General features: G+C 34.9%; 1 protein-coding gene across 3 annotated transcripts in view; it reads left to right on the top strand.

The window, feature by feature from the left end:
- LOC128230411 (beta-adrenergic receptor kinase 2-like) overlaps window positions 1-13751 on the top strand; it is a 102809-nt gene that overhangs the window by 36626 nt on the left and 52432 nt on the right. For 2 of the 3 annotated variants that reach the window (XM_052942642.1, XM_052942641.1), the window contains exons 4-7: window positions 5718-5819; window positions 6637-6723; window positions 6826-6912; window positions 10052-10113. In XM_052942642.1, coding sequence (XP_052798602.1) covers window positions 5718-5819; window positions 6637-6723; window positions 6826-6912; window positions 10052-10113 — 338 coding nt within the window. The remainder of the gene's footprint in view (window positions 1-5717; window positions 5820-6636; window positions 6724-6825; window positions 6913-10051; window positions 10114-13751) is intronic. The other variant, XM_052942643.1, reaches the window with a different exon arrangement.

Here is a 13751-nt window from a genome sequence, read left to right as displayed (position 1 = left end):
TATGTCTTGAGATGAATGTCTTTTCTTGATTACTGTATAATTATGTCTAAATTGACATACCTGATGAGTGTCATTTCAAGAACCCAGCTCTTGAAGTATATTACTTACTAATAATGGTATTGTGTAACCTACTTGTAAGGTAATTGTACTACACCAGGCTGCTGGTTTATACTTAATATAAATCATTAATGCAAATGTAAAAACTCAGCCATCTCAGGCAAGCTTCGACGGGGCTTCAAGATATACCAAAATGTGATGAGACTACTGCGACTAACTCAATTATCAATACACTTTGGTAGAACCATTCGATAACTTAAAGAATGTACTGAAATATATGATTGTGATCCGTGTCTTAAGTACGCTTTGGAGAAACGGGAATTTAGATTTAAATTAAAAGAAAAACAGCTCGATACTTCTCCTTCCTAAAAGATTAGATAATTATGTCCCTTGGGGGTTGTAAATGCATACAACACTGCACCTGTTTTCAAAATGGGAGCCGCCATGATGGACTATTTTTAAGAACAGTGACTATTGTTTCCATGGTTGGATATTGGCCAAGGTGTTTTGATTGACATTATTTGTATCAAATATGCTGTCAACTTATGGCAACTTGTACGAATAGGTTATAATTCATGTATAATTTATTATGAGGTTGAAATATTGAACTGCGACAAAATAGTGCAAACGCTAGCTGTCATCATGTTTAAAATAACAACATGAGCTTGCATTAATTTCTCCGAGGCTTCCGTCAGTGATCGCAGCATCTGTCGGTGACAACGCGACAATGTCCTAAGTACTGCCATGGGAGACGTAAAAGCTACACGATATATTGATCTGCCCCCGCCTTGTCAATAGGCAGCGAAGAACCAGAAAACCATTCCCGATGCTGTTAGGCTCTTAATCATGACTTGATTCTTGCTTGTCCACTCTCTATATCAAACAAAGGTTTATTTGTCTATTCCTCTGTGATCATGTTTCTTTGCTTGCATGCCGTACACACGTTTTCCTTTAGTTTACGCATTTCTCTCTCTGGGTCTTTTCATTTCTCGAGTTGTTCATTTCATACTCTCATTTATTTCTGGGTAATTTCAATACAGCTGATTTCATGCTGCGCCTGATTTTATTATGCGACAGGAAAGAGAAAGGCCACTAGATGAGGGGAATTGATGGATCATTGAATGTGGTGGTTGTTCGGAATTTATTGACAACTAATCACGCGATGCGATCTATGTTCTTCAGACAACAATGCGATGAACGTCATACTAATTGTGAAATATGAACATCATAAAGTATAGGTCTGTCATGAAACCGACTAAAAATGTAAATTTCAATATCATGTCTCTTCCTTAAATAAGATTTGTTACACGATATTCTTTGTATAGGATTGTTTTTCCTCATTTAATAGCATTATTCGAATACAAAGAGGGGATTATGCCTGCACGCATTGGAAGTAAAATTAAATTAAAGGATAAAAGAATATTAAAAGACATATTTTAAAGTTAGATTTCCTTTATTTAGAGCTTTGCTTTCCTTACAAATAAGTCCTTTCGTAACTGGAGTCTTTTTCTTAATTTAAGAATTTCATCGCTCAAATAATATAATAACTTTATGATGTTTATTATTACATGATCTATAAATAAACCAGCCATGATTGGATGAAGAGCTGTTCTGAAGACAAAATTAAACTCTATATTGACCAGAAAATGCCTTTGAATTTATGGATTGGGAACAGTTTATCATATGATGTCATAATAACGCTGGAAAAATAACTTAAAAAATGCCGATATTGACTTGTCTATTTATAGACCAGAAACAGTTTATCATATTATGTCATAATAACGCTGGAAAAATAACTTAAAAAATGCCAATATTGACCTGTTTATTTATAGACCGGAAACAGTTTATCATATGACATCATAATATTATCATGCTGTATCATGAAATAAAACAGTATTAAATGTAATCAAAATACTTATTAGCTGTGAAATATGCAGTTAAAATAATTGTATTGACCGCAATCATTACTGACCAAGGCAATAATTGGTCAATAATGACCGCATATATTTCACAGTTAATAAGTAAATTATCATTTAATATACTTTATTTTCATTCATTTTATGTAATATATAACATTAAAAACACCTCTACTTTCTTTAAATTTGACTGTGAAATTTTTAGGTGAAGTTAAGAAAATGAGCTAAATTAAGGGCCATTTTTATGGTTCTAGTTTCAAATTAAGCTAGGTCTTTAATAAGTCAATACAAGTTGTAAATTAAAATGATCTAATGCACCAGTCAATTGTAACCATGCCCCCCCTAGGTCCAGTGGTATACCGGTGATAGCCGGGGAAATGGGCTGTGTTTTTACCTTTCAGGTGGCCCCACGGTGGTTTTGTCTTTGCGCCCAAAATGGCCGGGAATGGGCCTTACTTAGAGTCCCTGGGGTGCGGGGGCATTTGGCGGGGATTTTACCAGCAGTTTGTTCCCGCTGGACGGACCTGGGACAGAAGGTCAAAGTCCCCGCTATTCCCCGGACCTGGGGGGGCCGTGGTTACAATTAACTGGTGCATAAGTGTCATATAGTTTCATTATTTCAATGCTACATAATTATCTGTATGAATTGAACTTTAGCCAGCATTGAAAATGAACACAAAACTGAGGAAATAATAATTAACAATGTGTGATGCCATTTATGGCGTTTATGTATTACATGTTTAAGGTTATTCAAGTAAAAACTAAAATTGTACATGCGGTAACTTCTATTGAGTGTAATGAATTTCTTTAAATTAACAGGGTTTTAATAAGATTAAAATAGTAAAAATGTTTTGGCTGATGATAAATCTGTGTTTCAACTGAATTTTTCAACATGAACACTGGTATTATAAGATTTAAATGGTAAAAACATTTTCACTGAGAATAAAACTGTGTTAAATCGATTGAATTCTTCAAATTAACAGGGTATTAAAAGATTAAAACAGTTAAAACATTTTCGTTGATGATAAAAACGATTGAAACAATCAGTATTTTTTCCGAAAATATTCAGTCGATTGATTTAGATTTTCAGATTTTGTTTCTTAAAAGCAAAACGTCTCAATGTTCAAGTATTCTTGTATTGATCGACAAAAGTAAAGAATAAACTAAGAAATACTAATGTGAAAAGACGGTTTAGTATCCCAACGGGAATTACTCATAAGTAATCTGATTCTTTTCCCGTTATTAGTTAAAGGCCGACTTGAATGTTTAATGGTGCATCGGCATTTCTTGATTACTTGACATTTATTATTCATGAATGTACCACTTTCCAGTGTTAGTTCAGTTTGGTTAAGGAAACAATAAAATGCCTGGCTCAGCATTGCTTCAACAGCGTTACTTTTCCACGCTTTCTGTTTTCATACAAGACAGAATTGTTAATACAGTTTAAACTCGCTATATCAAAGTCGGTGGGATTTGGTCAATACTTCGAGATATTGAACATTCAATATAATCGAAATACAGAAAGTGCATAATTAAACCGAAAAAAATTGATTTTTTTTTTTTTACATTACCCAGAACATCGAGACAACAGAGATTGACATAGCGAGGTTCGACTGTATTAATTAACCTATTTTTTCTACCAACTTCTTAATGCCGAGTGCAACGTACTGGGAGGGGAGCTTGCTCCTACTAAGTACCAGTGTTATTTTTGCTTTGATATGACACGGCTGGGGAATTGAACCCGCATTGTTCCCTGGGATCTGAACGGTTTAACGGCCGGTCCACCAGAAAGCTTATACTATGGTGTGCCCCACTTTACAATGTTGATGACATGGACAACTTTGGTCTTATGTCTTTATGTATGTATTTCATTGGAATGCTAATTTATTATATAGAAATAAAAACAACAACATTCGAGCTCTTCTCTAAAAAAATTATCAAAGTGAAGTCAAGAATAGTGTAACAGCTTTGATTTTCTGTAAGATTGAACATGATGTTAACAAAAAGCTGGTAATAAAATATGGGGGTATTAGTTTCCTTCAGTTTTAAACATATGTATAACATTCACATCAGATTTAAATTTGAGAAAAGTTTACATTGTATTTCACTGTTCCACTTGTTACTTGGTCAACTATGTGTTGTGTTAATAATGGGGTACTGTACATACTATAATTTTGCGAGTTTTACTTGATTTTTTTATCCAAACATCGAGACTGCGAATTCAAAACCTATGAACGAAGAAAATGAATTTTCAATGCTAGCTGGGCTTGTAGATGACTTGATGGTGGCGTTGCTAATTGGAACTTTAATTGCTTAATTTGGAAAAAAATAAAAAAATAATAAAAGAACTCAAGAAATGAATCTACAGTACGATAGGCTTACCGCATGACAATGGTTTTGTTGAATTTATGATGTGTATAATCACCTTAGGACAGGAAGCACTTATAAATCTATTGCTATTTAATTGTTGCATGGTCGTTACAAGTGTTATAAAACAACACTTAAACAATCTTGTTGCATACATTATTGTGAACCATTTAAATATGTGATTGAAAGAGGATACAGAATTTATTTATTATTAGAGGGAAAGAAAAAATATTTGTATACAAATTGGGGTGGGGAAGGAGGTGGAGCGAGGGGGGCTGCGTGGATATTGTTTTCTGTAAGATTGATTTTAAAGGCATTTGGCTGCTCTTCAAAGGAGTTGAGAAGTACTGAAAATTGTTTTCAGCAATGGGGCTTCCCACCTGTCCCCCTACCTAGAGAGGGCCTGGGCACCAAACCCCTGCCGGAAATTTCAAAACTGCCTTCAGGCTGATAATAATATAACAGACCTAGTGAAAGATTAATGAAGATTGTGCACATACACAATTTATGGATGCAATAATCATATATACATAATGATAATAGATAAGTATTTGCAGAATGTAATAGTTTTACATTGCCTCTGACAGTTATCAGTATAAAAATGTTTCGAGTTATTTTTGTTCTGTAGCATGTAGGTAATCAGGGGAATGGGTTGCAGTATCATCTTTTTAATCAGGTGTTAGCTGATTTGGCTAGAAACTGATTTTGTCTTGCTGGTTTTTCTGATTCTCTTCTTGAAATTGCTTTTTTCTATGACAGGTACTGGTAATGTATGTAGATTGTGTCTGGTGCTATTAAACTTGGTTCAGGAAGAAAATAATATACATGTAGGGTCAGGGGTCAAGGTCACAGAAATAAGTGATGAAAATGAGAATTAAGGAATGCTTTTTGTTTCAAAATCTTATAACCATCTCTACCAACAGCCTCATTGCAACTTCACCAAAAAAGGTCTCATCTCACCTATACCCAACGACAAGCTTTTTGGGGGCCAATTTTGGGAGGGTGATGTTATAAATAGGGAAAAGACTCATTACATTATTTCGAAATGAAATAACAAGGGTTGAAAAGTAAAAGAAATAATAATTATGATTAAAATCAAGTAAAATAATGATTATAATCAAGTAAAATTATTCTTTCCGTTCATTTGATCCCTGCGAGAGAAAAAAACCCCTCTTAGTCTGTTAGTTTTTGGTCAAATTTTAACCATTTTTCCAAGAAAAATCCATCAGGAGAATTTGCATTTGAATTTGGGAAAATGTCTACTTTTGGGCTGTAAAACAGCTGGAAAAAGCCCTGTTATGGAAAGTAACAAATGTGTTAAAAATTATGTGGCTAGTATTTTAAAAATAAATAAAAAAAATAATATTTTGTTTTCAGATTAAAAAGTTTGAAAAGTTGGAGACAGATGAAGAACGAATAATAAAAGGGAAGGAAATCTACGACCAATACATCATGAAGGAACTCCTATCACAAGCTCATGTGAGTATGGTAGCAATCCATTATGTCAGCCAGTGGGCTCATCAGCTTTTATTTTTCATATGCTGATTTATTTATTTTTTTGTAATATGTGCACATGGAATCATTTTAGTTTTTAAATTTTTTAAATAATTAACTACTTTTATTTTTTGCCATCTGCTGATGCCACCTGTACCTGATAACTAAATCCATCAATCAATGTGAGTAGCTTCCCTTTGAAATGAAATGTAAACAAACATATTTCAGCCTGAAATGGGCCTCAGAAAAAACTTCAAAAGCCTGATAGTATATATAAAACACAGGCATTTTATTTATTTATAAGAATTCTTTGGGAAAAAGTGCGTCCTATACACAATGATTTACAAAAAAAAAATGCTAAAATGGGTTAGAATGTTCCACGGAATTGCAAATTTCTTGGATTTATTTTTTGTCCCATAGAAATTATTTGATGAATTATTGCCCTCAGGGTTCTAGTTAATAAATAATTTTGGACAAGGAGTCTTTTGTACCTTCGTATAATGAAAATAAATACTTCATAGGCTCACATCGTTACCAAGGCAGAGAATTGAATGGTTATTTGTTATAGCTTGCAAGGAGACCCCATGCAGCCTTTCAAACATTATGTACACAATAATAAACAACTCAGTTTATGATTTTCAGAAAGATGTCCAACTTCATGAAAATCGTGACAGAAATAAGCAACAATTTCTGCATGTTGGCGTTTACTGAAGAGGCTTTATTTCACAGGCATATTTTGGTTGCGAGAAAAAAAAAATCAACATTTGAATATGTAAAATCATGCCAAGTTGGCCTTTTTCAGACATATTCCAAGGAGGCGGTAGAACACGTACAGGAAGCACTAACAATGGCGCAGCGATCTAAAGCTCTTGATAAAGATATCTTCGAGGTAACCCCTCCTCCGCCGAGTAATGGCGTCTTTTACTCCTCTCCTAGTATTGTCATGACTTTTCTTATTAATGTTGTCCATGTTTTTGTTGTTTTATTGCAGAATTACTCTAAAGAAGCGTTAAAAAGCGTGCAGGAACAATTAACAATAGCTCAAAAGTCACACGTGTTAAACTCACATTTATTCGAGGTAATGCCCACACACTGTTTGCGTATTTTTCTCTCTCTTGGCCTTCAAGCATGGGAATTCAGCTTATCTAACAGTATACGCAGCTTCTCGACTTTTTACAATCACTATAATTTGTTGTTTATTTATGCTGGGTATTTTTTGCTTACACCTTAATGAATAGCTTAGTTGTATTTTTAAATCAATAATTATTGATATTTATTAACAATTAACTAATTCACACCATTATATTATTAACTTATACCTAAATAATGGGGGGAGGGGGGTGGGGGTGGCGGTGAGGTTTAGGGTTGTCTCTCTTTGCCAAAGGCCTCTCCTCCATCTCCATTGTATGCCGAACCTCAGTTGTATGCTGGAGTTTGTCAGTTTCATGAAAATAATATTTATTAATTTTATCGTGTTTTTTTCAAAATGTTCAAATTGATTCCCAGTGAAGTGTTTTATTGCATAAATCATTAAGATTCCTAAAAGCCATTTGTCCTAAGGCTTAGATCACTGCAACATTAAAATACGCGATCTTCTTGCAGCATTTAAAAAAAACACCCATGTACATCCAAGTTTGTTTCGAAGGAAAATGGCCGAGGTGCTCCAATTGGGCTAACTCTGTTTTCTAATTTAAAAAAAAATCAGATTGAAATTGTATTAATAGTAATAAAAATGTATAAAAAAACTCTATCTGAATTGACCATTATGGAGTGCATTTCACGGAAGAGATCAGGACCCAGTTTCAATAAGATATCTTCGTTGTAAACCTCATGCTGCAGCTATTAAGAATGCTCAGAGACAGCGTACAGAATCTATGTGATGTGATGAATGTTCTTACCATTTTTTTATTGGAACGCTTTTTATGCCAAAAATGGGTTACGCCTTAAAATTTACAATCTTATGCCTTACGTTCTCTATTGAAATGGCCCCAGCTCTTAAACTTTGTGTTAAAGGTTTCATGACATGAGATTGGGGTCATATGTATTGCCCATTTGTAACACCCCCACTCTATGGTCAGATCTTAATCCTCCCTTGTTAACACTGGAATTTCATCAGCCCGATGTGTATTTCTAATAAACACCATTTCATACCAAAATCACAAAATCAAATATCATTTAATATATTGAAACTAATTTTTAATAAAAAAAAAATATTTTTTTTTTGAGAACAACAAAATTATTATGCCAGTTGTGGAATTATATTAAAGAATGACCTAATGTATATAAAACCACTGCTAGATTTATGAAAAATGTAAACCAACTCCTGGTATTAATGTTTGCACGGAAGCCGTGAAAATATTTGGTCTTCGTTTTATGTCATCCAAACAAGGCCACTTAACAGAAAAAAAGAAGAAGCTTTTGTTTGAAATAAAGGGCAACATCAAATTAGATTTCCCAAAAGTACAGATTTTCCATGACACTTTTAAGCCCCATTTTTTAGCTGTCTGAAGTATTTCTAAGCCAATTTGCCCTTTTCGTTGACTTTGAAAAATGAGTGGCTAAAATAAGAGATATTCAGATTTCTTTTTTTGTATTAATTAAATTGTTTGCTGTTACATTGTAGGTCTGTGTTGTGAAGTATGATTTATTTTTATACATCTTTTGATTATTTTTTTTCTAAAAATAAAATAATTGAAGTACTGTCAAAGCCTGTGTCACAGTCAGCGCCTTACCCGTAACCCATTATCGCCATCTTATAAATTTTCTTAGCCTTGGCATATTTACATGAAACTTAGAACACATGAGCTCCAGTGACAATATCTGGGCATGCGTAGCAAAGCCCCTTTAACTTCAAGTGCCTTCAATTTTTGTCAAGAACTTTTTGAGTGGTGTAGTAGCATAGGTGTCTGACCTCTCACCCAAAAAGTCATGGGTTTGATCCTCACCTAAGAGGAACTTTTGCCTGCCAAAACAGACACAGGACTGTTTTCTACCTTAGCGAATGAACTCGAGAGCCTTCATATCGGCTTTCAGCAATCTACAAAATCAAACTAAAATGATTCCTCACCTAAGAGGAACTTTTGCCTGCCAAAACAGACACAGGACTGTTTTCTACTTAGCGAATGAACTCGAGAGCCTTCATATCGGCTTTCAGCAATCTACAAAATCAAACTAAAATGATCAAGTAAAAACCAACATTACATTAATCACTCTTGTTGGCACATTAAGTTGTTTCGCAAGAGTGTGGTCTAGTATTTTTTGCGAAACAATTGTTCTGGGAGGATACCCACTTGCCGGGCTTGGTGAAAAAATCACATCCGGCTTATATAGAACCCAAAACACCCTTGTGAGAGGGGCATGATGATCTAGCTGTTGTGTTAACCATAGAACAGGAAAGTCAATAGCTAAACAGAACCATTATGACAAAGCCCTGCTATGATGATATTCTGAGGGTAAAACTAAATTATTTTTATCTCCCGAGTGAGACTTAGCACATTTCATGATTGGGGAATTGATTCTTTATTTTAATATCAAATTTGAATGTTGTTTTTTTTTTAACTCCCTGCATGACGCCTACAGTGAAACTGTGTCTTTCGTTTCCACATTATATATTTTTTATAACTTCAAAGATTATATGTTTCTTGTTTTATGACTCTTAATGAATGTTTTATTCTGTGCAAGTGTTGTGGAAATGAGCTGTTTGAAGCAATTATATTCTCATTATGTGCTTCAAAGAATTTATTTTTTTTATCTGCTCTTGGTATGATTTCGGAATGAAAGCATCATACAGTCGAAACTGGTTGGCTCGATATCGCTTGGCTAGATCTCCCCATTGGCTCAAACTTGATGCAAAAGACCAATCTTCTTTTAGTCTATGTAATAATTTCCGCTTGGCTCAATATTCGTGAGTCTCGAAATATTTTGACTGGTCCTCGGGATATCAAGCCAGCGGGTTTCGACTGTATTTAAATACCTTATAAATTTTAAAAGGTAAAAACAAGGTGTTTTACATATTCCCATATTGGCATACTTTAGTAGGAAAATTTTATAATTTTTTTTATTTCAATAAAACATAAATATATATTTGCTATACTCATAAATTTGTTTAACATGGGAATAAATATTGCAATTTTTATAAAACATTGTGTGCCTATGTTAACCCTTTATAATACAATGTTTCTATAGTATGTTTTATTACATGTGATTCCAATTTACAGCCATATTTAGAAGAGATCCGGAATTCCTTGCGTGGGCGACTATTTGAAAAGAGTTTGCAAAGGTAAACAGATAATTGATACTTGTTCTGCATGATATTTATGGTGTCATATGTCATTGTCATCTTTTCGACACAAACCAATTCTTGTATTACAATAGTATCATTTCTTTGATCTATATGAACAATTGTAGGATCGTCATCTAGCTCATTTTATGTTTTTTTTGACAGTGATAATTCAGTGTGCGTATACAATGGGATAAATTGCGTAAAAAATGCTATGTTGGAAGGCAATATTTTGCTTTGAATGAAGTCTTTAAACAAAGATAACTTTTTCTTCACCTTTTTAAATGAAACATAGTGCAGTCTACGCCGCTTACGGAGCCCCTTTTGTCTTTTACCAGAGTTTGATTGAGAGTTAAGTTTCTTAAAACATTTCAACAAACCTTTTCACAAAACCGCTGTCTGACGGAGCACTCTCAAAACATTATATGGAAACAGGTTTGTCGAAGTGTTTGATGAAATTAATGACCTTATTAAACTTCGGTAATAAAATGAAGGCGGGACTCTTAAGCGGCATAGATCTCTGTCCTTTATTTCATTTAAATTGGTGAAGTAAAAGAAAAGTTATCTTTATTGTAAGTCTTCATTTTGAGCAAAAATTGCCATCCGTCAAAGCATATATGACGTAATTTGTCACTTGGTATGCACACACCGTAATTTTGATTAGTATCTTTAGCTGTCTTGAATTTGAGTTAAACATTTATTCAACCCCAATTCTTTTTCATCGTCACCACTACATCACCATCATAGTTGTTATCATTGTTGTTGTTTTAAATAGTATGCGCCGCAAAACCGTAACAACCACCAACAACCTACACCATCAACATCATCATCATTAGCAGCAGCAGCACCATAACAACTTACTACATCACCGTCATCATCATTATCATCATCATCATCATCATCATCATCATCATCATCATCATCATCATCATCATCATTATCATCATCATCATCATCATCATGTTAAAATCAACACTTCAGGTAATTTATTTATGTCAATCAATTCTTCATAATTAAGACATCAGTTGTGTTTTCTGAAGGGTTTTGGGTTTAAAATGCCATTTTCTCAAGAGCAAACAGGAACATAATGGACAATTATAGTGTTGCAGTACTTCAAACGCACTTTGCTTGTAGTGCTATAACATTTGTTAAGCTTTATCAGGTGCTTTTCAAATTTCAGTTTATACTTTTTGGGATTTTTAAGATAGGAATTTGGATGATTATTTAAAGAAGAGGGAGTATATTATGGAAGGGGATATCCGCCAGTTAATTCATGCTGCTTTATGACATTTCTCATTTTAAATTGCAATTGCATTCGTCTAAATGGCAGGTGCCTTCGTGCAATTGCTTCGTGCCTTTTTGTTATTGACAAAAACATTTGTCTATGTATACAACTTGAAGATGCCTTCACTTTATTGCTTAGTGTTAACCTCTAAACGACAAATGACATGTTTCAAGTTCTTACATTTAAATAACTAAATAACTAAATTGTGTACAAAACTACAACTTAACTATAAATACTAAATAACTAATAGTATTTATATACTGTAATAAGACCATTAAAAGCTGAATAAATATTCATCAATAGCAGTATGCATTTGTCAATAAGCATATAGACGATAGACGAATGCATTTAAACGAATGGAATTAGAAGGGAACCAGTAAATATTGGTATCCTGCGACAGCAATATTAAATGGGAATGGAAACCAAATGCTGGTACCCTTCTTATCCAAGGGAGAGCACTCTCGAGACTTTTGCTTCGGTGGCAGTGAACAGTTTTCGTGCAGGAGCTGTCAAACATTATCTGAACTTAAAAAAATAATACTGCTTGATGCTATTTTCTGCTGATTATTTTTTTCCTGGATGTTTTTATTCGGTACTGAGTTAGACACATATCCAAATTCTAATCTCGTTTCGGTCTGAATTTAAAATGTGTTGTCTACTAGGCGGTGACCAATTGTCGATGGATAACATGTTTTGAAATTTCTGAGGCTATCATTCGCAAGAAAACATGTACGCCTGGCTGTCATGTATAGAAATTAGGGATGGCAACGAGTAGTAAAATTAATACTCGGGTACTCGGACGATCGTTCGATCGAGTACTCGGTTACTCGGAAATATTGAATATGTGTTCGCAAAGACAAGATTGTGTATACATGTATCGTTAATGACGTATATTGTGCGCTGGTCGTATTATTGGTCATTTTCACCATTAAAGTAAATTATGTCTCCCCCTCTCTGGGGGAGACATATTGTTTTTGCCCTGTCCGTCAGTCCGGTAGTCCGTCAGTCCGTCAGTCCGTCCGTACGTCACACTTCGTTTCCGATCGATAACTGGAAAACCGCATGACCTAGGATCACCAAACTTGGTAGGGAGGTTGGTCGTGAGGTGTAGAGGATCCCTATTGTTTTTGGGGTCACTAGGTCAAAGGTCAAGGTCGCGGCGACCCCCAATATAAAAAACATTTCTGCTCAAAATCTTGAGAACGGTTTGACCTAGGTTCACCAAACTTGGTAGGGAGGTTGGTCATGAGGTGTAGAAGATCCCTATTGTTTTTGGGGTCACTAGGTCAAAGGTCAAGGTCGCGGCGACCCCCAATGTAAAAAACATTTCCGCTCAATATCTTGAGAATGGTTTGACCTAGGTTCACCAAACTTGGTAGGGAGGTTGATCATGAGGTTTAGAAAACTCCTATATTTTGGGGGGTCACAAGGTCAAAGGTCAACGTCGCTGTGACCTCTAATGTAAAAAAATATTTCCGTGCAATATCAGGAGAATGCTTTGATCTAGGTTCACCAAACTTTGAAGTGAGGTTGGTCATGATGTCTAGATGATCCCAATTGTTTTGGGGGTAACAAGGTCAATAGTCAAGGTCGTGGTGACCTTCCATGTAAAAATCATTTGCGTGTAATATCTTTATGTCTCCCCCATTCATGGGGAGACATATTGTTTTTGCCCTGTCCGTCAGTCAGTCCATCAGTCTGTCAGTCAGTCAGTCAGTCAGTACGTCACACTTCGTTTCCGCCCAATAACTATAGAACTCTTAGACCCAGGAACTTCATACTTGGTATGCTAGTTGGTCATGACTAGTAGATGACCCCTATTGAATTTGGGTCACTAGGTCAAAGATCAGGGTCAACGTGACCTTGAGGTGAAGAAACGGTTTCCACTCAATAATTAAAGATCCTTTGGGTCCAGGAACTTCATACTTGGTATGCTAGTTGTTCATGACTATTAGATGACTCCTATTGATTTTGAGATCAAAAGGTCAAAGGTCAAGGTTACCTTCAGGTAAAAAATGTTATGTTGGCAGTGACCTTAAGCTTAAAAATGGTTTCTGCTCAATAACTAAAGAAAGCTTGTACCCAGGAACTTCATAGTTGTTCATGACTAGTAGATGACTCCTATTGATTTTGAGATCAGTAGGTCAATGGTCAAGGTCACCGTGACCTTGAGGTGAAGAAACTGTTTCCGCTCAATAACTAGAGAACGCTTGCAACCAGGAATTTCATACTTGGTATGCTAGTTGGTCATGACTAGAAGATGACCCGTATTGATTTTGAGATCACTAGGTCAAAGGTCAAGGTTGCCATGACCTTGAAGTGAAGAAAAAGTTTCCGCTCAATAACTAAAGAT

The sequence above is a fragment of the Mya arenaria genome, chromosome 4, assembly GCF_026914265.1.
Source record: "Mya arenaria isolate MELC-2E11 chromosome 4, ASM2691426v1".
In the NCBI taxonomy this organism is placed as follows: domain Eukaryota; kingdom Metazoa; phylum Mollusca; class Bivalvia; order Myida; family Myidae; genus Mya; species Mya arenaria.
Note: the sequence above shows the minus strand (reverse complement) of the source record. Positions and strands in the feature narration are given on the sequence as shown.